The sequence below is a fragment of the Aedes aegypti genome, chromosome 1 (genome assembly GCF_002204515.2).
Source record: "Aedes aegypti strain LVP_AGWG chromosome 1, AaegL5.0 Primary Assembly, whole genome shotgun sequence".
Lineage (NCBI taxonomy): Eukaryota > Metazoa > Arthropoda > Insecta > Diptera > Culicidae > Aedes > Aedes aegypti.
Genome location: NC_035107.1, coordinates 80,868,100 through 80,896,048, shown reverse-complemented (window position 1 = coordinate 80,896,048; position 27,949 = coordinate 80,868,100). Strand labels below are relative to the sequence as shown.

General features: G+C 39.7%; 1 protein-coding gene across 1 annotated transcript in view; it reads right to left on the bottom strand.

The window, feature by feature from the left end:
- LOC5571316 (chaoptin) overlaps positions 1 to 27,949 on the bottom strand; it is a 276,580-nt gene that overhangs the window by 22,420 nt on the left and 226,211 nt on the right. The window contains 2 exon segments of the mRNA XM_021840573.1: positions 10,522 to 11,323; positions 11,497 to 12,617. Of these exon segments, the coding sequence (XP_021696265.1) occupies positions 10,522 to 11,323; positions 11,497 to 12,617 (1,923 nt within the window).

Sequence of the window (27,949 nt, the reverse complement as noted above, 5' to 3'; positions counted from 1 at the left end):
ACAACGTAAATGTAACTTATTGCCCATCGGCGGACATTTTTACGAAACCGCTGAACAGGGTAAAATTGGAGGACATACGCGAGAGGATTGGATTGCGATCTCTGCGCGATGAGGAGGAGTGATGGCAGCCCTGCGCCATTCAGCATCGCGCGCCAATCGAGTGTAAAAGGAGCTGACTGAATGAAGGTCAAAAGGGAATGGAAAGGAGGAAATGAATAAAGCTCATTCAAGTGTTTTGCCTCGATCTGTAAAGACGTGTTTTACTGTTCTCTCTGCTAATTTACCCCTCCAATAAAAATCGAACTTCGCACGTGGGTTCACCCATTTTTAAGGCCCAAACGCAATGATAGCGGAACGGCAACGGAATGCGGAACCGGTTCGCCAGCATGAACTATAATCAGCTTGTCGACTCAGTGTTGGTCGAATTTCATTCGTTGTCAGCTCAGTCGAGATGTTGTGATTCATGCTGGCGAACCGGTTCCGCATTCCGTTGCCGTTCCGCTATCATTGCGTTTGGGCCTTTAGTCGCGAAGCAGTAGGGTAGAAACACCGGTTTTGGACATACTCCAGTTGTAGTCATAGTGGATAATGCACCGTCTTACATAGTTAATCAGCATGAAACCTTTTGTACTCAGTAGATCACATTCGTATGATAGAGCTACATTCATTTATTCGTCCGAATTGATTCAAAAATAACAAAAAAAAACAATTAATTTTCCTTATAATTTTAACTCTCATACACCTAATTTGGCCACTCTCATAAGAAATTAATGTGACTGGCCAAATTAGGAACCTGGCCGAAACTGGTTCTGGTGTCCTATATTGACCAACGATATTTTCAAAGCGAAATAATGGTTTTAGCTCAGTTTCGATATTTTATACAAATAATATGGATTGAAATCATGCATTTGACATATTTGTAGAATAAATACGGCTTCCCAAACAATTTTTATTGACATTTTCTCATAGGCTGGCCAAAACTGGAGCTTTTACCCTATACTTATATTCATTTGATCATCTGCATATTCCGTTCATTCCCTGTTCAGCTCAAATGTCAAGATGGTGACCGCTGGTTTAGCAAGAAGCTGCTGGAGCTAAATTTCAAAATAATGTTTAAATTTCAAGGTGAATATTTGCTATAAATCGAAAAATCCTGAATTAACTGGTCTGGGAAAAATGTGTGAACTGAACCTGGACAAATTTGTGAAGAAACGTGCGTTTATTCCAAAGTACATAGTACATATATTCCTAGGAAAGGACGTGATAGCTCAACTAAGACTGCCCCATTGTTTTTCAGTCGATAACCTTGATGATACAAATGCCAGTGTTACCAGTATCCTTTTTGAGCAAATTTTGTGAACAAATTAAAATATCAAGGCGCATATTTTGATTGTTTCTTGCACGCTTCATTAATTAACTGCAATAGAGGAGGCTATTTTTTAAACTCAGGTTGAAATTCAAAACCGGCGATATATTTAGAGAAAATTGACACAATTTCTATTATATTGGTCTCAATTAGGTATTTTTATGTGTTTCAGTGTTGTATATGAACACATGCTTTTAACTGAACATCAAATATAAATAGATTTGAAACAAAATAATTTCATTAAAAAAATTTCAAACTTTTGATGCAAACTCTAATTTATGAACTAGCAACAAAGTGCTCTGTTGCAATTCAACTCAACGATGTGAAAGTAGGCTTTTGCCAAAACGACCAATGAGAAGTGGTCTTTTTTGACAGGCAATTGGTTTCGTTTTTGTACTTTGATCTGTCACGTCTTGTCTCTTTGTCCTTTTTTCAACAAACAGTTTACTTGCAGAAGCCTATTAAAGAAAAATATTCTAGGATCTACTAGAACGCTTCGTAAAAGCTACGTGAAAAATCATGTAGCTGTGATGTGAAACTTCGATGGAACTGATGGAGTTCATTAGTCATGCATTCATTCTGCGTTACCTATGATCCACGTAAGTGCTACGTGAAAAATGCGATGGAAATAAACCACGCATGTTTTCACGTAACAACGACATTGTAGTGTATACCTATTGGGTCGAACCGCTTCTCATGGCATTATAGCAAATCAAAAGTTAACTGTGGTAAAACACGTTCTGTATGGGATTATAGCAAAAGGTGTCGTTATAAGTAATAAAGATGAGATCACTCTCTTTTGGTTCAAACCTTCAAGCAGATAACAAGTATTTTTATTACATATCAGTTGCGACGAGGGAAATTTTTCAGTGGATTTACTTCTTGGAAAACTGTGATTTGTTAGCAAGCTTAGTATAGAGTGGTAAGATAAAAATCATAGCGGCAATAGTAGGAGCAATTGTCCGTGTGTGAGCAATAGAACTGAAGCATGTGTCCCATGAAAAATTAATCACTGTTAATTTTTGGGTGCAGCGATTAATTGTTTCAAGAGGTGTTGGAATCAGTTCATTTCATCGTAGTTGTTGAATTGTGTAAAGAAAAAGAACTTTCAAAAGAAAATTTTGTGAAATTGACGGTGCACGTGTTCGGTACAGTACAATAGATCTAAATCTACGAAACACCATTGTGAGGCCGAAACAATAAGCTTCTACATATAGGCCAGCAATAGCTTTGTGCTCTTTTGTTAATTTATGCAGTGTGATTCTGGAGAAAAAAATTGTATCGGATAGTGATCGATTTCATGTGTCCGTGAGCAAATTTCAAGCAATTTTACATAAGAAAGCTAAGCAACAGTGAGCACCAGTGACTAGAAAGAGAAAATAGTGTATATTGGATTCAACTTGATTTGAGACGGTCAGCACCGGCCATTGGATTACCACGTGAAAGCAGCATCAGCGGTGTAAAAACCAGACAGAAGGTTCCTACCAGACCAGCATCGTAAGAAAAGGTCACGTAAGTCGTTATTGATTATTACTCATAATCTATTCTTTTAGTGTCTATTGTTTGTGAATACTTATTCACACTTGATTGGCACGGTCGACCATTTTGTTAGAGGGTCCAGTTTCGCACAATATATGGAACGTATGGACATACTCTATCAATTGAATAATGTGGCAGACAATATGAAGAAAAGTCTTTTTATAACAACGAGTGGCTCAGTGGTTTTTGAGGAAGTAAAATTGATTTATCCAGGGAAAAATGTGAAAGATATTGACTACGCCGATATGATTGATAAACTTAAAAATCGGTTTGATAAAATTGAGCCTAATATGATGCACAGGCATAGGCTGCACATGAGAAAACAAGGTATTGACGAATCAGCAGAAAATTATGTGCTAGGAATTAAACTTATTGCGGCACAATGTGGGTTTGGCGCACATAAAGATGAAGCAGTTAAGCATGCAATAATATTTGGCTTGAGAGATCAGGAATTAAAACAAAAATTACTCATGAAGGATGATATAAGTTTAGATGAAGTGGTACAGATCGTCATTAGAACAGAGTTGGCGAAATTGCGGGTTAAAGCTCTAAGGGCCGATTTCTTCACCTTCGCTTAAGCCGTAAACCAGGTTTACCCATACGATTAAACCAGGTTTAACGCCTAAGCGGTGGTGAAGAAACCGCTTATAAGTGGAGAAGAAGATGGTGCTAGGTGTATAAATTCCGTGAAATACCGTTTGGGTCACAATCATAGTGAGCACGATTGGAACTCAAGTAGGAATAGTAGGCAGCAGTCACGTAGGTTTGTAAACCGCAGTCAAGGCCCAAACGCAATGATAGCGGAACGACGACGGAAAGCGGTACCGGTTCGCCAGTATGAATCACACCATCTCGACTGAGCTGTCAACGAACGAAAGTGAACCAAAACTGAGTCGATAATCATGTTATAGTTAATGCAGGCGAACCGGTTCCGCTTTCCGTTGCCGTTCCGCTATCATTGCGTTTGAGCCTTCACAGTCTGGATAGTAATCGAAGCCGTTTACCAAGACGAGAATATCAAACAGATAGAAGCCATTACGGAAACCGAAATCGTTTTGATAACAGAAATTATCGTCCATCATACCAACAGCAACAACGTCGTAGATCTGAAAATGAAGATATGCATGCTAACATCATTTGTAACTTTTGTAAGAAACGCGGTCACGTTAAGCGTAACTGTTTTAAATTAAAAAATCGTCGAGCTGTTAATTTTGTTCAAGAAAATGATGCCCATGCTGTTCAGGAGAGGGATTGTGATTCAGAGGATTCAAAGGATTTTGCATGTATGATGATTAAATCAGGGATTAGCGATGGTTGACCTTGTATGGTAGAAGTAGTTGTAGAGGGCAGAAAATTCAACATGGAGGTTGATTGCGGGGCAGCAGTGTCCGTAATAAGTTTGATCACATACAAAAGATGTTTTGAAAACGTTAAAGTGGTCGATTGTGCTAGTCGATTGGTCGTGGTGAATGTCCAGCCGTTGAACATTCATGGAAAAATTCAAGTTAGAGTCAGTATTAACAACACCGAAAAACATGTCAGCTTGATAATTCTGGATTGCGCAAACAACTTTATGCCACTCTTGAGTAGAAATTGGTTGGAAGTGTTTTTCCCGCACTAGAGAAATGCTTTTGTAAGCGCTAAGGCTATCAACTCACTTCAATCAGAAAACACCAACTTGAATAGTACCGGTAATTTTGCAATGGATATTAAATTTCCGAAAAGTTTTGATGGTGATTTTTCCAAACCAATTATTAGGACACGAAGCAGATTTAGTTCTGAAGGATTCTTCTCCAATCTTTAAGAAAGCATACGAAGTCCCATTCAAACTCAGAGAGAAGGTGTTGGAACACTTGGACTCTCTTGAAAGACAGAATGTTGTCACTCCCATCCAGGTTAGCGAGTGGGCGTCCCCAGTAATTATCGTTCTGAAAAAGGACGATGATATACGCATGGTCATCGATTGTAAGGTATCTATTAATAAAGTCATCATACCTAATCCTCTTCCTTTGGTGCAGGATATATTTGCTTCTTTAGCTGGATGTAGATGGTTTTGTTGCCTGTATTTGGCGGGGGCGTACACGCAATTGCAACTTTCAGAGAGCCAGGAGATTCATGGTGATAAACACTATAAAAGGTTTATACACCTACAATCGTTTACCTCAGGGCGCATCCTCAAGTGCTTCCCTTTTTCAAAAAATTATGGACCAGATCCTAGCAGGATTAAAATATGTACGAGTTTACTTGGATGACGTTCTTATAGCAGGAAGAACGAAGGAAGAATGTTACAAAAAACTAATGTTAGTCATGGAGAAACTTCAAGCTGCGAACATTAAAATAAATTTAAAAAAGTGTAGGTTCTTTGTGAATTCTCTTCCTTATTTAGGCCACGTTATTACCGAAAAGGGTTTACTACCTTCACCTGAGAAGTTGTCACTAACCGACTGCTGGGTATCTTTGGAAAAGAAGGGAAAAATCAACTTTGTGTTACTAGACTGCAGAGATACGTAATGGATATGGCAATTTATGATCACGAAATACAATACCGACCTTCTGCCCAAATGGGTAACGCGGATTTCTGCTCTAGGTTTCCTTTGGAAGTTGAAATTCCAAGGTGTGTAGATAGTGGCAGCGTGAAAAGTATAAATTTTTTTAATGATTTTCCTATTGATTATTCTCTTATTGCTAAAGAAACCAGAGTAGATGATTTTCTTTCTAAAATTGTACTCTACGTTACCAATGGTTGGCCTCAAAGAATTGAGAACGATTGGAAGAAGGCTTATTCCTTGAGGTTCGATCTTGAGGTGGTAGAAGGTTGCCTTTTATATCAAGACCGAGTGTTTGTACCCTTCAAACTCCATGAACCTATACTAAAGTTATTACATTCAAATCACATAGGAATGGTTAAAATGAAACAAATGGCTAGACGGTGTTTATTTTGGCTGGGAATCAATGAGGATATTGAATGGCCTGTTAAGTAATGCCAGGCATGTTTACAGATGTCAGTGACACCTAAATCAAATAACAGTACATCTTGGACTCAAACAAATCGGCCGTTTAGTCGCATCCATGCTGATTTTTTCCATTTCGATCACAGAACATTTTTATTGGTAGTGGACAGCTATAGTAAATGGCTGGAAATAGATTTCATGAAAGCAGGAACGGATGCTACCAAAGTAATTCGTAAATTTGTGGCGATATTCGCTAGATTTGGACTGCCAGATGTATTGGTTACCGACAGAGGTCCTCCGTTTAACGCTTTTCAATTTACGTCTTTCATGGAAAGACAAGGCATTAAAGTTTTAAAAAGTCCACCATACATATAATCCAAGCAGCAATGGTCAGGCAGAAAGAAAGGTGAGAGTAGCTAAAAACATTTTCAAAAAATTCTTGTTAGATCCTTTCACTAAAACCCTTGATATTGAAGACCGTATTTTGTATTTTTTATCCAACTACCGTAATACTTGCTCTGGTGGGGATGAGAGGTTTCCAACCGAAAAGGTTTTTTGTTTTAAACCAAAGACTTTAACTGACCTTTTACATCCAAATAGGACGCATAAGGAGCATTTGATAATCCCTGACACTAAAGAAAAACTGGACGACGAAGTTGACAATTCATGCAGTACGCCCTCCCAAGATCCTTTTCTCAAGCTGAAGTTAGGAGATCAAATATTTTATAAAAATTATGATAAGACGGCGCTTGAGAAGTGGATTGCTGCTCAGTATGTGGCTAGAGATTCGACTAATGTTTTTCGAATTTCTATAGGCAGAAACACCCTGAACGCACACCGATCGCAGCTAAAGTTAATGGAAAAAAGACCAACTGGTTCGCAAATGAGAGTGACTATGCAGCGAGTCAAGAGGCCGAGGACGGCCAGTGATTCTGAGGAGGAGTTCCTTGGTTTTCCGGATGTGCCAATGGTACCGGGACAAATAGACGATGATCGAAGGCGATTCAAGCAGTTAAAGCGTAGTCCGATCGTCACGAGAAGTAAATCACGCGCAAAACCGAATTTGAATTAATCGTGTCCGAACAGATCGAGCAATACATTGATTGTTCTACTGATTATTCATAGGCAAGTTGTGCTTGCGGTCTGAATTGAAATTAGCAATCAAAATTGTGTTTTGTCGAAGTTGTGTTTGAGATCTGAATTAAAATAAGCAATCAAAATGAATTTGTACTCGAAATAGTTTTAAAATCAATATTATTTATTAGAGCATGCTTAGTGTTGAATTGTGGTATCAAATTAAAATTTTGTTATAGGCAATTAAGGTTTATTAAAGCATGTTCACTGATTTGAATTACAGTCGACTCTCCACATCTCGATGTTCTACATCTCGATATCTCTCCCTATGTCGATGATTTTTCCGGTCCCTTCAATCTTCATACATTTTCACTCTCCATATCTCGATATCCTAGGGGCCTTCCTTAGCCGAGTGGTTAGAGTCCGCGGCTACAAAGCAAAGCCATGCTGAAGGTGTCTGGGTTCGAATCCCGGTCGGTCCAGGATCTTTTCGTAATGGAAATTTCCTTGACTTCCCTGGGCATAGAGTATCATCGTACCTGCCACACGATATACGAATGCGAAAATGGCAACTTAGGCAAAGAAAGCTCTCAGTTAATAACTGTGGAAGTGCTCATAAGAACACTACGCTGAGTAGCCGGCTATGTCCCAGTGGGGACGTTAATGCCAAGAAGAAGAAGAAGATCTCGATATCCTCCTTATCTCGATATCTCTCTATCTCGATGTGATTATCGTTCCCGATTTTCTCTCCGTATGTCGATATGCCCATTATCAAAGGTTACTAGACTAGATTTAAGGGATTCAAAACAATTTGCGAAGACGAAATGACATCTGTTTGTTTTTGATTTTCCTAGTAACGGAGTGATTTTCAATCTAGTAAGGTACCGTGGGGTAAGTGGATACAGAAAAATCAATAGTTAACTTCATTGTTATGTACAGCTAACATGAATAGTTTAACTCAAACTTTTTTCTGTGGATAACAAGTAGGGGACTATTATACTTCCAATCGTCATTTATTTTGATTTTCCTGATTGTTATGTATTGAGAATGAGAGACTTGAAAATTTGCGCCAAATGATCCACTTGCCGCACCATGGTGGGGTAAGTGGATCACCATTAAAAAAAATCTTTTCTCGAAACAAATGTAGTATGATTATGTTTAATAAGAATGATATTACCCTCGCACTTGTTATTAGTGCTAGTAATGTTACATTTTATTACTTTAAAATTAAAAAGTATCTTTATTTAATCAAAATATAATAAAAAGTATGTATATATTAGTTCATACTAATTAGAACAAAAAAAAAACATTGAAACTAGAAAAATTTGGAGAAAATTCATCCATTTACACGCATAAGTTATACAGAAGTATTGTAGGATTATTCCTAACAATATTTTCGAAAAGCACTCTTGGTTTAAAAATATTAGTTACATTTACTTTTGAATAACAAACTGAAATCCTTCTGTTTTATTTATGAATATATGTATATCATCTGTCTAGAACAATTTATATAGTCAAATCATGTACGAGACTATGCTTTCGATTGGAAAATAAGTATATTTTGCTCATTTACAACTCAGCTTAGATAAACCACGAAAAGTTTCGTGTGAATTTTGAGATTATTATTCTTTTTATATTTTTTATACCAGAAAGGTTAAAAAAACTTTTCGGTGGATTATTTCAAATTTTCTATGGTCAATTTAACAAATTCAAGCTGGGAATGGAACAAAATAAAGGAAAACAGCATTTGCAGGTATTAAAGCTTATTAAAATTCTACTAAGCAGTCTGCCAATAAATGATAATTATTCTTGATCCACTTACCCCACCCCACTAAAAAGTAGGGGTAAGTGTACCATGTCCAATATATTTGTATTTATTCATAAAAATGACATATTTTTCATTGTGATTCATTCAATTAGAACTGAAATGCTCACCATGTATCGAAAAAAATAATAGAATTTGATTTTAGACAGAGATACAATGGATTTTTGATTGATGGAAAACAATTTTCAAATTAATTACTTTTTGCAGCTAACAAGTTTGCTTGTGTTAGTGTACGTGTAGTACCAGTTTTGCAATAGTATCAGTGTGGGCGTAAGAATATAACCTAAAACGAAGCAATGGTGCGAAAACATTCAACATATCCAAGTATTTAGGCTTTATATTGACAAATGATCCACTTACCCCACTGATACACTTCCCCCACTGTACCTTATTCATTAAAAATTTGTTCTAGGTCTCGATCTCTCCCTATCTCGATGGTCCCTTCGATATCGAGATGTGGAGAGGCGACTGTAGGATTAACAATCTGGTCGAATATTGTATTGAAAGATGCATTTGTAAATAGAATCAAGATTGCTTTAAGATAGAGAATAGTTTCTAAGCTAAAGGGAATAGAATTGTAGTGTATACCTATTGGGTCGAACCCGTTCTCATGGCATTATAGCAAATCAAAAGTTAACTGTGGTAAAACACGTTCTGTATGGGATTATAGCAAAAGGTGTCGTTATAAGTAATAAAGATGAGATCACTCTCTTTTGGTCCAAACCTTCAAGCAGATAACAAGTATTTTTATTACATATCAGACATGTGGATTGTTTTGAGTGTATTTTTATGATATGTTAAACATTATTTCATGGATAGTCAATTACATTAACTGATAAAGACCAATTGAGTACTGATTTTGTCGGAATTTATTTGGCAATACATATTTGAATTCCTAAGAACAACACAACAAAAAGTTGTAAAATAGTGATCAATTTGCCCCCGGATTACGGCACCTACAAGACTATTAGAGATTTATCTGTAGAGATGCGTGAAACAAATATCGCAGGAATCTATAAGAGAATTTATTATGTGAATGTGTGCCAGGATTAGTTTGTAGGTGAATTCATGGAGCAGACTTCTAGAGGAATTACTGCACTGCCCATAACTGCATATTTGTAACATTCGACAAAAGTAGGCATTGAGTAAATAGAACAACAAGTGTGCATTTTATGGCAGTATGAGAGGAAACTAAAATTTCTAAAAATTACCAGGCACTCAAAAGTGCTTATTTGAGACTGATATTTTGTACAACTCATATCGCATACTAGGTGAATAGTCAAAAAATAATTCTGATAGAAATTTCATTGCTATTGCATTACGAGGCTCATTTATTTTCCCAATGTGACTGTTATGCGGTTATAATTAACAATGTGTCAAAACAACTTGGTATTTTTTTCGAATTTTCTAGAACAAACTCACAAATTTCAGTAAGTTGATCGAAAGTATTTATCATTTGATGACTCTCCCCGGTATTAACTCCAATTTGTCAAAAATGTCGAATGTGACTGTTATGCAGTTATGGGCAGTGCAGATGTCTAAAAAATGTAAAATTAAAGAAACTTTTAAATAACACGTGAAGTTTTTAACGGGTGATCGACTTGACTGAAGACTAAAAACGTAAACCTTTATCAAGACTCGTAAGCAAAACATTGCAAACGTGTAATTAAGTTTATTGGTTTGTTGAATTATAGGTCATTTGCGTAAATACATATTTCTTTTGTCACTTTATTAAATATCGATAGTGATGCAATTAGAGAACTTACCTGAAACGATTCGTCCGCAATTTTGTTCAGCTTGTTTCCTCTCAGGTTCAACACCTTGAGGTTGTTCAAATTCATAAAAGCACGCTTATCGATCGATTCGATTCGGTTGTCATCCAGATAGATGGCATTCAAATCTCCCAAATCAGCAAACGCATGCGTCGAAAGCTCCTTGAGGTTATTGTACCTGAGCGACACCATTTTCAATTTGTTGTGAATGTCCCCTTGGAAAATTCCTTTCGGCAGGGCGTCGATTTGATTGTCGTGCAACTCCAAGGTGACGAGATTTTCCATAAAGTGGAAGCTGTTGTCGTTGAGAGTTTTGAGCTTGTTGTTGCTCAGGTCCAGCGCTTCAAGGGCCGTCAGTTGTCGAAACGATTCGTAAGGAATTTGAAACATCTGTATACCTAAACCGTGGGATATTCGGAGCGATACGAGGCTGTGTCCGATTTCGTTGAAAGCGTTTGCCTCGATACTGTCGATGCGATTTTCGCTGAGGTCCAATCGTTTAAGCCCTCGTAGGTTAGCGAAGGCACGGTTTTTGATGGATTTCAAACCAGCGCGCGTGATTCTGAGATCTTCCAGTTCTGGGCTGAAATCGGTGAAATCTTCGGCGGTCAGGGACATAGCCGGAAGATGGGACGTTGAGAGCGAGCGCAGATTCTTCATGGCGGAGAGTTCTTTGAGGGTAAATGGATGATTCTGATGTCCAGTGGTGTCCAGTTTGAAAAGGTTCAGGCCGGCAAAGGGTGACTTGTGGCGTTGGTCAAATTGTTTGATGACATTGTCCTTGAGGCTTAGGAATCTGCCGGGGAAATAATCAAAATTTTTCTTGGTAAGTAGGTATATCTATAAATCATGTTACGAAATTTATAACCAGAAGAATGCAGCGCGGGCGGTCATGCTGCAGCAAAGGACCCAGCAGAACGTGGAATATTATAGACGGAAACGGCAACATGAGCTAAGCGTTAAACATACCTCAAATAGTCGAATCCACGGAACAAATCGTCGGCCAGGTGGGTCAAATTGTTCCCCGACAAATCCAACAGCTGCAGCGAACTTTCCAAGCCGGCAAATGCTTCCGGCGAGATGAAGTCCAGCCCGCAGTGGCGGATGTACAGCTCTCGGATCTTGGCCTGCCGGAAGGCATTGTCATCAATGTGGTTGATCGGATTGCCGTCCAGGAAGGTGGAATTTATGGTATCGAAGAAGCCGAACGACTCCGATGGAATTTCTTCGATCGAGTTGTACTGCAGTTGCAGAACGTCCAGGGTTAGCTTGTAGTTGACTTTGGGTTCGTCTTCGTCCGAGGCGAGCGTTCGGATGAGGTTGTGGGATAGATCCAGGACCCGTAAAAGTCGTAGCGGTTCAAGAGCGCCGTAGGGGATGTGAGACAGTAGATTGTTGCCCAGGAAGACTTTGGAAAGTTTGCCGAGGCCGTCCTTGAAGGCGGCTGGGTCGATATGGGCCAGGTTGTTCCCGCTGAGGTCAATACTGTCCAGGTTGGGTAGCCCGGAAACACTTCCCGGAGGGAGCTGTGAAATTGAATTGTCGGATAGTACTAATGTCTGCAAGGTCTTCTCCAGCCCTCGGAAAGCGCCGATTTCGATGGCGGTGATATCGTTGCCTCCCAGATCTAGAAGGCGTAGTTTCTTCAAGTCTCGTATCGCTCTCGATGGGATTTCGATGAGTTCGTTGTTTTCCAGAACCAGTTCCCAGAGCGATCGCTCCAAGCCGTGGAAGGCTTCATCTGGAATCTCTGTGATCGGATTATTGGAAATGTCCAGTTTGTAGAGTCCGGTCGATTGAAAGAAGTACGGCTCCAAATCACGAAGCCCTGTGTCGTCCATGTACAGTTTGAAGAGCTTAGAACTGTTGATGATCTTCGGTATGGCAGGAAAGTGCACATTTCTGCAGTCCACGACGCCAAGATCGGGCCCAGGTCTGGAGCATTTGCAGAGGGCGTTGAAATTACAAGGCGAATAGGAAGGATAATCGATTTCACGTGCCCTCGCCAGGGAAGCCCAGATCATGAGGGCGACCGTTACGAATACCAAGGTGTAACCGAGCTTGATCATGTACTCGAGTCCGGCATTGCTCTGAAAGTAGATAGATTAGATTGAAAAAGACGGTCAGTGAATTACAGCTAAAAAAAACTCGAAGTTCGGCACAGACCAGTGATTAGCCAAATTGATTTCTTATCCCAATCGCGCTCCGGGGAGGAAAATTAGTCTCCCTCACTTTATCATCGTGTGTTAGTTTTCCTATCATATTCGATGGACTTAATTTAATTATATTGGTTTGGGGAGGATGGGAGGGTACCCCTGGAAGGAATCGGATGGCATTTTTCTTCGCAGCAGGATAAGGTGTAGCCAATTAAGCAACCATCAAGCGGATGGCAAGAAGGACGAGCAATTGCAGGGCTGGTAGCGAATCACTTTTAAGGGACTAAAGGCCGATTTCTTCACCTTCGCTTAAGCCGTAAACTACGTTTATCCATATGTGGTAGTGAAGAAATCGCTAGTGATTAACTTATTCAAGTTAAGTGAAATTTTTGAGTTTCAGGCTACAAAGCAGAGCCATGCTGAAGGTGTTTGGGTTCGATTCCCGGTCGGTCCAGTATCTTTTCGTAAATTTCCTTGACTTACTTGGGCATAGAGTATCCTGCCACGCGATATACGAATGCAAAAATAGCAATTTTGGCAATGAAAGCTCTCAGTTATTAACTGTGGAAGTGCTCATTGAACACTAAGCTGAGAAGCAGGCTCTGTCCCAGTGAGGACATAATGCCAAGAAGAAGATTTTTTTTTCTCAAGGCACAAATCTCCTAATTGGTGGTGTTCATCACTTCGCAACAGCTGCACACGCGGCGTAGACTGTGGCCACGGAAAACAGAGGAACTCGGGATACTCGGACGGCACTGAAATGATACGCGCGGACTTTAATGAAACGACCGTAACGTGCGGTGGTCAAGAGCCAATTGATTTTATTAAGTATTCGTTTTCCCTAGCCAGGTCCAATAGATCTCATTTTTGGCTTCGGGTCACATCATTGTTAGGGTACAATACATTGATACATTACGATTGATATTGGAGAAACTCTACAAAAAACATCGACTCATATCTAAGCTTACATGTATTAATTGTAGATGAAATTTGCACACTCAACATGCTGCCCCCATTGAAATTAACAGATTTCAATCTCGTCATTCGCCATCGTCTGCATTGCGTGAAAGTCATCGTCAGGCTGCGCATCGTTGTCGTCGACCGGCAGTAGACAGAGCTTCGCAATCGGCCTCCGAACCAGCTTGCCGTTTGATCGTACATCGGCCACTCGTATCAATCCATCAAGACCAGGGTATACTAGTTCGATCCGCCCTAGCTTCTAGCTCATCGGGGGCTGATTGTCTTCTCGGATGATCACCTACTGTCCAAGCTTCACTGAGAAAGGGTTGTGCCATTTATTCCGGTTCTGCAGTGTTGGGATGTAATCATTCGACCAACGAGCCCAGAAATGTTGCACCATCTGTGATTGACGTTGCCAGCGTGATAGTGTAGTCTCCTTGCGGTCGGTCATGTCAGATTCGGCGAAGTCGGTCAACGGACGTCCCACCAGAAAGTGGCCAGGAGTTAGCGAAGTTAGAATTCAGCAGAGCTTCTAGGCGGGTGAGCACAGTGCACATTGGACCGAATCGACAATTTAGCCGGAAAAAAAGTGTTATCTCTGTTCTTGTCGATTTTAGACGTTCGATGTCTTCAGAGAAGTTATTCGTAATTGAGTTCACAATGACGAAACAGTAAAAGTTTCTTATACTGCATTGGCATCATTTTACATTTTGAATTATACGTGAATTATACCACTGAGTACTGATAAAATAATAATAAAATCATAATACCACACAAAGTTTACAACAGCAAGTATATGAAAGCGACTGCTGATATACTAACTTAATGTTTTATAGTAATACATATAAGGTGACCTACATCTGAATCGTATCATCATTTCTTCATATTTTGTTTCACATTTCTCTTAAAATTGGTGTATGGAAAAGTTGATATTCCTGTCGTGGTCGTGGCTGACGCATCAAAAACGACCCTCGTCTTTGTTGGGGTGTTCGACGGGTTGAACACCGCGTGATGGGGCATGAAGTACGCACCGTCGATCTTCTGATTCGTCTTGATCATATGCCCTTGATCATGGTAATCTGCCATAAATGCTCCGGTACTGTTCGTATACATTCGGGTTGTGTATCAATCTCCGCTCAACTTGAACGAATCTGCGCAGTGCCATCATCTCGTTTTTGCCCAACTCATCGATATTGTTCCTTGTAGCGACCAACGGATAAGAGGTAAAATCGGACAACACCAATCAGGCGAAGAGATTATTATAGGGTGTGAGAGTTGAGAGAATGACGAGAGTGAATTGAAGGATTGGGCCGAGGTTAACTCTGTATAAAGGAATAGGCCTATTCACATGACGTCTCAAATCAGCTGATCGGGAAGCACTTTGACAGTTCTTCTATGAAAATGACAGGCTCGTGTTAGCACCGGTCCTCCACCGATGTAAACAAATGCATAGACGGATCTGTCACATGAAAAGGCCTATAGGTGAAATAAATAATCATTCGTTGTTAGACTGAAGACTAAACTTAACGTGTTTTAGATTGCTCGTAAATACCGAAAGTCTTAACTAAAGATATAATAACTGTCGGCGAGGATAAAATAAAGCAAGTTAACTAATAAATGATTTAGTGAAAATACCGTGAAAGCGTGCAGTGGATATTGTGGATAAAAAAAATATTTCGGTGTGAATTGTTTGAGCAAATTCATATTTTACCAAATACCTTGTGGTAAAGCCGGCGAAGAACAAAAGATTTTGGCTTGCCTTTTGGAATATTGGTGTGCTAAGCAAATTTTTAGTTTTTGAAGTTGTTTAATTGAATATTCTAGTGGGCCAGTTTTTTTTATGCAAATTTTGTATTGCAAGGTTTGTGGCACATTGATTTTGGCCTAAAATTGTGTTTAAACGTATAGAGAAAAGAAAAGTGCTGTCGATGCCATTTTGCAAGCACCTTTTGTTCGAGCGTCTTTTGTGTGGAGAAAGTTTTTTTTCATCGACTTCGTCGATCTTTTTTTTTACCACACGGGTAGAAATCAGAATCCAAAAACAAGATTATGACTCATGATATCATGATTACAGCGTGTTTTCGTCTTATGAAAATACACCATAATTTGGACTCATGATATCATGAGTCAGATTGCCGTAACGCAACACACGTGTTAGGTTTTTGTAGCTGATTGCTCGGAATCATGATTCAAATGCCAAAAATGCTGAGTCGCGCATCCGTTTATGATCGACAAAATAAAAAAAAAGTTAAAAATAGCATGCTTTGGGATTCGATCCAAGAACCTTCTGATTGTGAGCCACGTACTCTACCACTCAACCGCTTCGTCATCTTGCATTGAGGATGATCGATACGAATGTGATGAAGCAAAGTGCGCCGCTTAGTGTTTTCACACTGGATGTTACGCTTATGAGGAATCATGATTATGACTCCAGGAACCATGATTTGTGATCCTGATATCATGACCTAACCAATTTATGAATTTCATGATATGTAAATCATAATGTGGGGATCAGATTTTTATCCGTGCAGCAGCGTCCTATAGTGCAAAGAAGTGAAGACAAACCTATTGTGGCAATTCAAGAGCAGAGTGAGTGGTCGAGATTCTCAGGTCGAGATTTTCGACGATAGTGAGTGAAAATCGAGAGAGGCAATAAGGCTACACGTTACACCAACTGAGAGAGAGAGTGCATGTTGATCGGGTCGGCGACCAGTTGGTGCATTGAGTGCATGCTATTAGTGCATTGAAGCAAGTGTTACCAGTTATTGCAATTCATCGGAAGGAAGTCAATTCCGGGGATTATCAGGAGATTGATTGGCTGTGTCGATTTTGCTGCTATTGGAATTGCTGTTGCTGCTGAATTTATTTTCGAATCATCGGATTGGGTTCTCTGGAGTTTTACTAAAGGAGTATTTTATATCATCAAAAGGTATCAGGAATGTGTTAATGTTTTTTATTTCGTGTGTTTTTTTTTTGGGTTTGTCATTTATCGAGCTGATGGTGCACACTTTGTTTTTATTTGTTTTATTAGATTTTTATTTTGTTTTTTTTTGTTTCTTTTTCTGTGTTTCAATTTTATTTACTTAAATACAAGGATGTCTTTGACCACAACATGTGACCCTTTTATTCCGGGTACTATTCCCTTTGCGCAATATGTTGAACAACTAGAGTGGTTATTTGTGCATAACAACTATACGGAAGATAGATATAAAGCATCGTTTTTAGCTGTGCGTGGTACAGAGGTTTATTCACAATTAAAGCTACTTTTTCCGGGACAAAATTTCAAAGATTTGGCGTATAAGGACATGGTTGAAGAACTCAAGAAAAGATATGACAGGAAAGAATCAGAAGTGATCCACAGTTACAAATTTTGGACCCGGAGGCAGGGACAATATGAAAAATCAATTGATTTTGTGCTGGATGTTAAACATTTAGCCGAGGAATGTGATTTTGGAGCATTTAAAGATCGAGCAATACGAGACGTGTTAGTTATTGGAATCAATGATAGACAGTTGCAAAAACCGTTTATTCGACGAGGACGATCTTACCGCAGCCAAAGCGGAGAAAATAATTGTAAACCAGGAGTGGGTGTCAGAAGGAGCAAGCCAGATTAAGAAGGATGACGACAGGAGAGTTAGTGTAGTTGCGCGATTAGGTCGATCAGATCGTCCGACCCCTCCAAAATCCATATTTAGAAATAGAAGCAGGAGTAAAAGCCGGGATAGATCATTTTCCTCCAGAGACAATTTAAGAGGAAGATATGATATTAGAAGGAACCAGGATTTCGGTAGACAAGCTTATTTATGCACGTACTGTAAAAAGAAGGGCCACATAAGGAAATATTGCTACAAGCTTAGAAGAGATAGTCCTCGTAAAAACAAGTTTTTTGAGAAGTCCAGTGTTAAATTTGTTGATTCTCCTAAGGATCCAGAGCCCGGAACATCTGGTTTATTTAAGTGACTGAAGAAAGATATTGAAAGTGACAATCTTTCAGACTTCGAAGATGATATGCACTGTATGATGATCTCAGCGATTAACAAAATCAACAATCCATGTTTTGTGGAGGTACTGGTTGCGAGACAAAAACTGACAATGGAGATCGACTGTGGATCGGCAGAAAGTGTAATATCAGAAAAATTTTTCGTGAAGCATTTCAAAAACTTTTCTATGAAGCCTTGTACTCAAAGATTAGTTGTTATTGATGGCAACAGGTTGAAGGTTTTGGGTAAGATAGAGGTCACGATTCAGCTAGCATCATTGAAGCAAAAACTCAATTTGGTGGTACTGAAATGTCACAATGATTTTACACCACTCATGGGGCGCACATGGTTAGACATCTTTTACCCGGGATGGAGGAATACATTTATCACACCTGCAACATCGGCGGCCAGAGTCAACATGCTGAAGGAGGAAGAAACCATTCTGGATGTGAAGAGTTACTATTGGCAGTAAAGTTGGTTTTGGCGCACAAACGCCAGTTAAAAACTTTGCCTGTTTCTCGCCGAAAAACCTCCAAACTTTTGGTTTTTCACGAAGAGGAAAACGAAGATCAGGTGTATCAACTACAGCAAAGCAACAGCATTTTATGGTCATCGTGTGACAATAACAGCAGTAGCAGCAATAGTCAGTGTATGCGATCCAATAGCAACAATGTTTTACAAGGCAACAAACGGAAACGAGACGATATTGAGGACGTTGATTCAGATTCAAGTTCTGATTTTTACGGTTTCGCTGCCGATTCATTCATTTTTGCGGGGGAGGAAGGATCCCACGCGATCGGAGATGTTTGTGAAAGTGAAAATATTGGAATTAGAAAATCGAAAATAAAGTCAAAGAAGAGAAAGCATGATGATTCTATTTATTACTAGAAAAGAATGAATACACATTAATCAATTGAAATAATTGTTCGAGTTAATTAAATTTTAAATGAATTATTATACATGTAGTGAATTATAATATGTGATAAACATTGCATTTAATACGTTCTGAAGGACTTACTATTGTTATAAAAATTAATGAATTATACGTTCTGAAATAGTTCATTAGATTTCAATATGAGATACAGTTCTCTTGAAGAGGTAAGGAGTTGTAGCGACCAACGGATAAGAGGTAAAATCGGACAACACCAATCAGGCGAAGAGATTATTATAGGGTGTGAGAGTTGAGAGAATGACGAGAGTGAATTGAAGGATTGGGCCGAGGTTAACTCTGTATAAAGGAATAGGTGAAATAAATAATCATTCGTTGTTAGACTGAAGACTAAACTTAACGTGTTTTAGATTGCTCGTAAATATCGAAAGTAAAGATATAATATTCCTGAGTGGCAGCCCAACTTCGTATCGTCCATCTGGGAGCCTCCGACATGTCTCTTGGAAGCTTCGTTCTGCAGCTTGTTCATCTTCGGTCATCTTTCGTGGTTCAGGGATAGCTTCTGTTTCCCAGAACTTGCTCATCTGCTCGCTTAATGCTGCATTGGTCACGACTGCACAAAGAGGAAGGTTGCTCTGCTTCCTGCTCGATTACTGCACCACCAACTACCCATCCAAAAATGGTCTTCTTGCACCAGAACGTTTGATCGTATGTCAACGAGAACGATTGACCAGTGGAACTGTTTGAACACTTGAATTCCCAGCAGCATATCGATTCGTCGCGATCGATTGAACGAAGGATCTGCTAGTGCCACATCTGCTGGAATCCGATCGGTATCTATTTGAAACGATTTCATTGGTAGATCAGTTGTGACCTTTTTCATGACCAAAAATTCCAAATTGAATGAGGAATCAGTTAAGGTAAGGCGAATCGTTGCTCTGATCTTGTCTTTGATCAATTGTACTGACCATGTGACCCCGAGAATATTAACATTCGCATTCGATTTCGGTAGCTTCAACACATTGACAAGTCGTGTATCGACCCACAGTCAAGCAGAATTCGGCATTCGATGGAGTTTCCATGAGCATCTCCTATCAGCCCGACTGCTGTGTAGAGAACTGACATGATCGTGTAGTCGACGAAGAGACAGAGCCGATCAAAGAGTTGATCGACGATGTGATCGGGGCAGTAGATCTCTGTGTTGGCTCTGATGGTAGGCGCAAATCATTTACTGTGGTCAAAGAGTTTGAATAGGATTCGTTAAGTAATGTGTGGTGTCGACGGCCACATTTACGACACGAGCTGCCTTTGCACTCATGCACGTAGTGCTTATTGCTGAAACAGTTCAAGCAGAGACCTCATTAAATGAGGTTTTCATTTATTTAGTTAACATCTAAACAGATAACACTGAATCAACAATTTCACGCCACAATACTCAGTTCGTGGCCGCATCCCTCCATCCTCGGTTCTGCCCCACGCTCGCCAAATCGCTGCGCTCGACGCCTTCTTATACCAACCGGATCCGACGCGAGAGAGAGCAGAGACCTATGCTCTTGATTTTGGAAAAACGATCGTATGGAGAAAGATTCAAAAATAGGTCGCATCGATTCAAAAAATGTGTACCCTTGCAGACAAAGCAGGTGACGTTCGTGAAAGTTGGTTTTTGAGAGTTTGATTTTTCAGGAAAAGTTCGCACTACGTGGGATCCAGAACGCTCAGGCCGAGGGCGCGAAGGTTGATTGAGCACCGTTTCTTTTCTGTCTTGTTCGATATTCTCCAAACAGCGACAGCGAGACTGCAGAAAACCCAACAATTTTCCCCAAGATGGCAGGGCATTATCGGTCAACTGAAGCTCGAAATCCTTTTGTGTACAAGACGCGTACACATTAAATGGATCAAAAATTATTCCGAAAGTGGCTCTAATTTCAATTCGTGGTTGGCTAAAGCTCGAATATTGCGTGTGACGTCATTGAGCAGGCTACGCAGGGCTGAACCAGATTCGCGGGAAATGGGCTTCACATGGAACAACTGTGCAATGTGTTTGTCCACCAAGATCCTTTTGTTCTCGAATTCCGAACAAAGAGCCTTCCCAAGGGTCAAAAGGAATTGTGTTCATATGTTTGGGCTGAATTTTGATGACGAACAATTAGTTTTAAAGGAAATTAGTATTAGTACTATCATGCCGAAGCAATGGGGAGATGCCCGTAGATCTATATATTCTAGTAAAACATTTTATTAAAGCGTTGATATGTTGTGTTTTAACCACTCAATACACACAGTGAGCCGTTAGTTGTGAGACGAATCTGGAAACTGATTGCGACGGAGTTGAAAACGATACGACGGATTGAGAATACGGTAAGATGCATTTTATATGCATTATTTACAAAAATAGATCAAGATTTGTCAAAATCTTATTGTACCATTCTAAAGCCGTTTCGAGAAAGAATTGTTTAGCATCGGTTTGCATCAGCATCATTCACTGCAATACTGGGAAAATTGCAGTTCTCACTGATCAATGGACACTAGCACATCACCCTATCTAATCTTCGAGTTGACCGGAGCCGTGGTCCCAGAAATTTGAGCAGAAATGGGTTTGGGGGGATCTAAATCACGAAGCTGGCTACGAATAAGATGGCGGATCTCGTCGAGCATGTCTTCTACCCTTTCACTGGTCATTTGCCAATCTTGTCTTGCTTCTCGGAATCGAAAGAACGCGAGAAAATGAGAACTTTGCTGGCACGGGATTCAATAGCGGAATTTGGGGCAAGTGTGCCTCCTTAAGCAAATTTTTCTTCAACTTTGCCTAAAGCTTATAAAATCCGCCAATTTAGCCTCATGATGTTAGTTTCACATCATTTCATAACCACTGTGTCATTTAAAAAGAAAATTAATTCAAAAAGTATTAGTTTTGGAGCTTCTCAAATATCATCCAAAATAACCTATTTTTCGACACTATGGGGCAAGTGTGCCACCCATTTGGGGCAAGACGGCCACCGAATGAACATCGCATGTAATTCTACTTGTAATGAAATTTTCTTTATTTCCTATTAATATTACATACAAAGCAGACGCTAATCGATAGTTTAAAAAATAATTTTACGTTTACCGTAATAAGGGGATGCTTTATAACTACTTTCAAAACATGCGTAACTCCCTATTACTCAATTCGAACAACTAAAATGTTATTTTAGTCTCCATTCAATACAATTTATGTATTACCCTTATATTACGGCGAATATGTTTAATATTAAACTAGATCAGTACTAAATAACGATAAAATATTGAAGTAGATATGTAAAACGGTACTTAATAAGCCGGAAAACATGTTATTATTGAAAATTTTGAGAAAAAATCACTTTGGGGGGCAAAAATGCCAGTTATTACCCTACTATACTTCGGAAACTACTACTGGTGCCTCATTTTGGTTTATTATTATGATTTTGTTAGTGATGTTTACATTTTAATAAATTTCACTACAACATTTTTTGTTTACCAAATAGGTGGCACACTTGCCCCAATAAGTATACATTTCAACCAAACTGGATTTCGTATGTAAAACTAAATACTTTTTTCGTTAAAATGCCACAATAACTTACACGTTTGAATAGTTTCACGATGTACGTGAGAAAAATCTGTTAATAATTTTCCTTTCACCATGCTATTTAGAAACAACGAAATCTTATAAAAATTCACTCAAATTTGGTTGTCTTTGCACAAGTCGATGTAAAAGCGTGAAAAGTAGAGCTATTTTTATCATATTTTAATCATTGTATTGTGAACTATAAGGGAACATATTATTAAGCTCAAAGAGATAATATATATTATAGTTTTTATAAAAAGCATGGGTGGCACATTTGTCCCTATGGCACACTTGCCCCAAAGTTCGCTACTGTCCATCATGCGAGAATATGAGGACAAGAGAATCTTTTTCTCGGCGGCCATCGTTGGCTACTTTACTCCCGGAAACAACGCACCCACTTGCACGATCTTACCTGATTTCTAAGCTTACCAATTCCACTTAGGACTGACCTGAAAGGCATGAAAGGTATACATGCATTAGCGATCAAACCACTCGGCGATCCAGCTAGAATTTTCAGTGGCGCATAACACCGCAGGCTTCTGACCTTCACAGCACGTTTTCCCACTCTCTGTACGTTGATTTTTCACTCTTTCCACAAGCACACACGCATCCAACCAGTTCAATGTTTTGTTGAACGTTCGATTTTTCAATAGTTTAATTGTTCACTTCCACAGCACACAAATGGCGCACAATGTCCAGCGTCCATTTCACAATCACACAATGCCCATGCACTCCATTCCGAGTTCCACGCTTTTTGTGGTCACTTCACCAAACTGCCTCAAATATCCGACGCAGATCCACTGGTCAAATCCGAACTTGACACCGCTCAATCGTCAGATTAATGAATTCGGCCATCGGTCCATTGTTTAAATTACTACAGAACTACGTTTTTGAATCCAACGGAATGTTTCATTTATTTAGTTAACATCTAAACAGATAACACTGAATCAACAATTACACGCCACAATACTCGGTTCGTGGCCGCATCTCTTCATCCTCCGTTCTGCCCCATGCTCGTCAAATCGATACGCACTTGATCCGCCCACCAAGCTCGCTACGCTCCACGCCTTCTTGTACCAACTGGATCCGAAGCGAACACCATCTTTGCAGGGTTGCTGTCCGGCATTCTTGCAACATGCCCTGCCCAGCACATCCTTCCAGCTTTGGCCACCTTCTGGATACTGGCCACACATCGTTTTCCTGCACACCGCCAAAGATCGTCCTAAGCACCCGACGTTTGAAGACTCCAAGTGCTTGCAAGTCCTCCTCGAGCATCGTCCACGTTTCATGCTCGTAGAGGATTATCGGCCTTATGAGCGTTTTGTACATGGTACATTTGGTGCGGGTGTGAATCTGTTTTGACCGCAGCTTCTTGTGAAGGCTATAGTAGGCCCGACTTCCACTGATGATGGGCCTCCGTATTTCACGGCTAACGTTAGCAAGGATCCAAGGTAGACGAACTCGTCGACCACCTCGAACGTATCCCCGTCTATCGTAACACTGCTACCTAGGCGAGCCTTGTCAAGCTCGGCCCCACCAGCTAGCATGTACTTCGTCTTGGTCACATTCACCACCAGTCCAAATTTTGCTGCCTCGCGTTTCAGGCGGGTTTACAGGTCTGCCACCTTTTCAAATGTTCGGCTGACAATGTCCATATCAGCAGCGAAGCAAACAAATTGACTGGATCTCGTCAAAATCGTACCCCGGCTCTCCGCATAACACATTCTGGCGCAATATTGAACAACAGGTACGAAAGTCCATCACCTTGTCGTAGTCCCCGGCGAGATTCAAACGAACTGGTATGTTCGCCTGACACCTTCAAACAATTTTTCACACCTTCCATCGTCGCTCTTATCAGTCTTGTGAGCTTCCCGGGAAGGCTGTTCTCGTCCATGATTTCCCATAGCTCTACGCGGTCTATACTATCGTATGCCGCCTTGAAATCGATGAAAAAGTGATGCATTCGGACCTGGTATTCACGACATTTTTAGAGGATTTGCCGTACAGTAAAGATCTGGTGCGTTGTCGATCGGCCGTCAACGAAGTCGGCTTGATAACTTTCCATGAACTCGTTCATTATAGGCGACAGACGACGGAAGATGATCTGGGATAATACTTTGTAGGCCGCATTTAGAATGGTGATCGCTCGAAAGTTCTCACAATCTAACTTGTCGCCTTTCTTGTAGATGGGGCATATTACCCCTTCCTTCCACTCCTCTGGTAGTTGTTCTGTTTCCCAAATTGTGCCCAGATCTTTATGAGTTCAACTCCGATACAATCCTTACCAGCAGCTTTACTGTTCTTGAGCTGGTGAATGGCATCCTTAACCTCCCTCAAAGTGGGGGCTGGTTGGTTTCCATCGCCCGCAGTACTAACGAAGGCATTTCCTCCGCTGTCTCGTCCTTCATTGCCTGTGCTCTCAGCGCCATTCAGGTGTTCATCGAAGTGCTGCTTCCACCTTTCGATCACCTCACGCTCGTCCGTCAAAATGCTCCCATCTTTATCCCTGCACATCTCGGCTCGCGGCACGAAGCCGTTGCGAGATACGTTGAGCTTCTGATAGAACTTACGTGTACAACGGAATGTGTATCAACGAATTTTGTAATACAGTCGCCTCTCCACATCTCGATATCGAAGGGACCATCGAGATAGTGAGAGATCGAGACCTAGAACAAATTTTTAATGAATACTAGATTGAAAATCACCCCGTTACTAGGAAAATCAAAAACAAACAGATGTCATTTCGTCTTCGCAAATTGTTTTGAATCCCTTAAATCTAGTCTAGTAACCTTTGATAATAGGCATATCGACATACGGAGAGAAAATCGGGAACGATAATCACATCGAGATAGAGAGATATCGAGATAAGGAGGATATCGAGATATGGAGAGTAAAAATGTATACAGATTGAAGGGACCTTAGTCGAGTGGTTAGAGTCCGCGGCTACAAAGCAAAGTCATGCTGGAGGTGTCTGGATTCGATTCCCGGTCGGTCCAGGATCTTTTCGTAATGGAAATTTCCTTGTATTCTCTGGACATAGAGTATCATCGTGCTTGCCACACGATATATGAATACGATAATGGTATTATGGCAAAGAAAGCTCTCAGTTAATAACTGTGGAAGTGCTCACAAGAACACTAAGCTGAGAAGCAGGCTCTGTCCCAGTGAGGACGTAATGTCAAGAAGATGAAGAAGACATAAATGAAACCAGTGGTTTATACAACTTTGCCGAGCTGTAGCTAAAAATTGTGACATGCTGGAACATTTTTGAGAATTGCATCAGACTCAGCGATCCAAAATCTACTGTGTAATTATTCTTTACTAACTTATAAACTCTTTTGATTCAGTTTACAATAGTAAAATACAATTTTTAGAAATTGTTTAGATGACTGCAATGCTAATTTCTAGTGTATCTTATCTTATTTCCTATCCTAAAGTAAAATTTATACAAAGATGGTGGTTTGACTCAAACTTCGAACTTTTTTACAGAATTGTGTAGTAATTATGAGCTGAGAGACAACTATCCTTTTTCTTGAACTTTGAAAATGTTAAAAATCGAGTAATAGATGAGTTTTTCATAAAAGTTCGGAAACAATATCTTGAAATTTTGGGAATTATTAATATATATATTACTAAATAGTTGAATGATTGAACTTTCAAATCACTTTCAGTCCTTTTTTGTTAACCTAAGTCACAGTTTGTCCCCTTGTCTTAATTCTGGTCACTGAATACCTATTTCCGGCTCCACTTTTCGCCACCAGCCCTGCGATAGGGAAAGTTGGAAAAGCTAAAACGATGGCTAAAGAGACCCAGCTATCCAAGGAAGGGGAAGTTTGTTTTATGTCATCGTGCGGATCAAATTAGTTCTGCTCATCGTGTAAACCGCGTGAGGTCCTTTCTTTATCGGTTTACGGTGGCGTCGTCGTCGCCGTCGGTTGTGGATTGCCACGCCTAGGTTCGGAAAGGAATTGGCTTTTTGCGATGGGTGAGCCCGCCCTAAGGATATGATAGTGGTTGGGAAATTTATTGTGCTATAATTCCGTTCTGATACCGGAGAAATGGGACTCGACTCGAGGGGTGGGGTTTTGCAAAGCGTCAATATGTGCTCACTATCGGATAAATTTAGTATACTGATACTGTTCGGCGTTGCTATTTCATTTATTTAAACATTAAAAACCTTTATTATTTTGTCATATTTTTTTTCTTTGAATTACGTCCTCATTGGGACAGAGCCTGCTTCTCTACTTAGTGTTCAATTAGCAGTTATTAACTGAGACCATTCTTTGCCAAAGATGCCATTTTCTCACTCGTATATCGTGCGGTGGGTACGATGATACTCTATGACCAGGGAAATCAAGGACATTTCCTTTACGAAAAGTTTCTTGACCGACCGGAGATCGAACCTTCAGTATGGATCTGCCTTGTATTACTTAAGGAATCCTAACAAATATTTCTTCCAGATCATAATCATTTTTTTTTTTTGGCAGCCATACTAAGAACTTCATTGAGTGTACTACCTGAATTAATTTTTGTATTCTTTTAAATAATTTTTTTAATCAAAAAAAAAAATAAAATAAAAAATTCCTTAAAAGTCAGCTAACACCCAGACAACCAAAATGTACGTATAACGAAATCACCTGGAGGCTTTGTATGTGCAACATTTCACTTATAAGATTTCACGAAAAGGCTTTCTACGTACAAAAGTGGAGGCGAAATGCATGCATATGTTATGTGATGAATTATAACATACAATGCGAGTGTGTAAATATTCCACCGAACTAACCTGTGATCTTATGCGACTTAACTTATGATAACAAATGATAATTTGACAGCTGCTACGGATTGATTCGACTTACTTTGTACGAGTGTACGGGGCGAAACAAAATGTACAAATGAACTCAGAAAAGAAGTGTTTTATGCGAGGAAGCTCATCAATCTGACGAGTTTATCAACGGTGTTTTGCGAGTTTGATGTAATTAGTATGAATAAACGAGTTGTAACATGAACTTTCATGCGATTTCTGGTTGTCTGGGCAGCCATTTTTCACAAATTTATACAGAAGGTCAATCTGAAATTTCTCATGGGATTTTGCTAAAATTTACACCAAATTTACACCAAGAGTTCTCCAAAAATGTTACTTGAAATTTCTAGTTTTTAACTCAATATCACACCATAAACTTCTTGTAGATGAAGTATATCGAAGTCCACATATCATTTAATAGATTTATACCAACTTGATGTGAAAACAGTACTCCGTACGAAAATGAGTTTGTGTCACTGTATATTGAATTAACGTCCCTATCCAAATTATTTTCTCATGAGGGTATCCAAAATGTATATTTGGTGTCTGAAATGTAAAACCGACAGGCAGCTAAAAACATGATTTCAGAAGCCAGTACTCACTTTGTTAGCTTTTGCTTCTCAGAAACTCAAAATACATGAAGGCATTAAGAAGATTAGTAACATTACGTAATAGTATCTAAGGCAGCTTATTGATACGGCAAGTTTATCCAAAGAATGTTATATGTTTTACCCTATTACACACAATTTTTCTCGAGATGCACCTCAAATTGACATTAGATGATTTGAAGAACAGTGTCTAACTTACCTACACTACATGAAGTCGTAGACTAAGATATCGGCGCTCCACATCACATTCTACAGCGCCTAATGATTAGGTATCTAGTGTTATTCAATATTAGACCTCTTACTCCTGTCTTCTATGCATCAGTTAATGATGAATCCAAACCCTGGTCTCGTATCTTCTCCGGTTCCAATTGCGATAAAAATAACATCAGGAATAAAATTGATCGTTTCGGCACTTCTCGTTCATCATTCCGCAATGGCGATGTGTGTA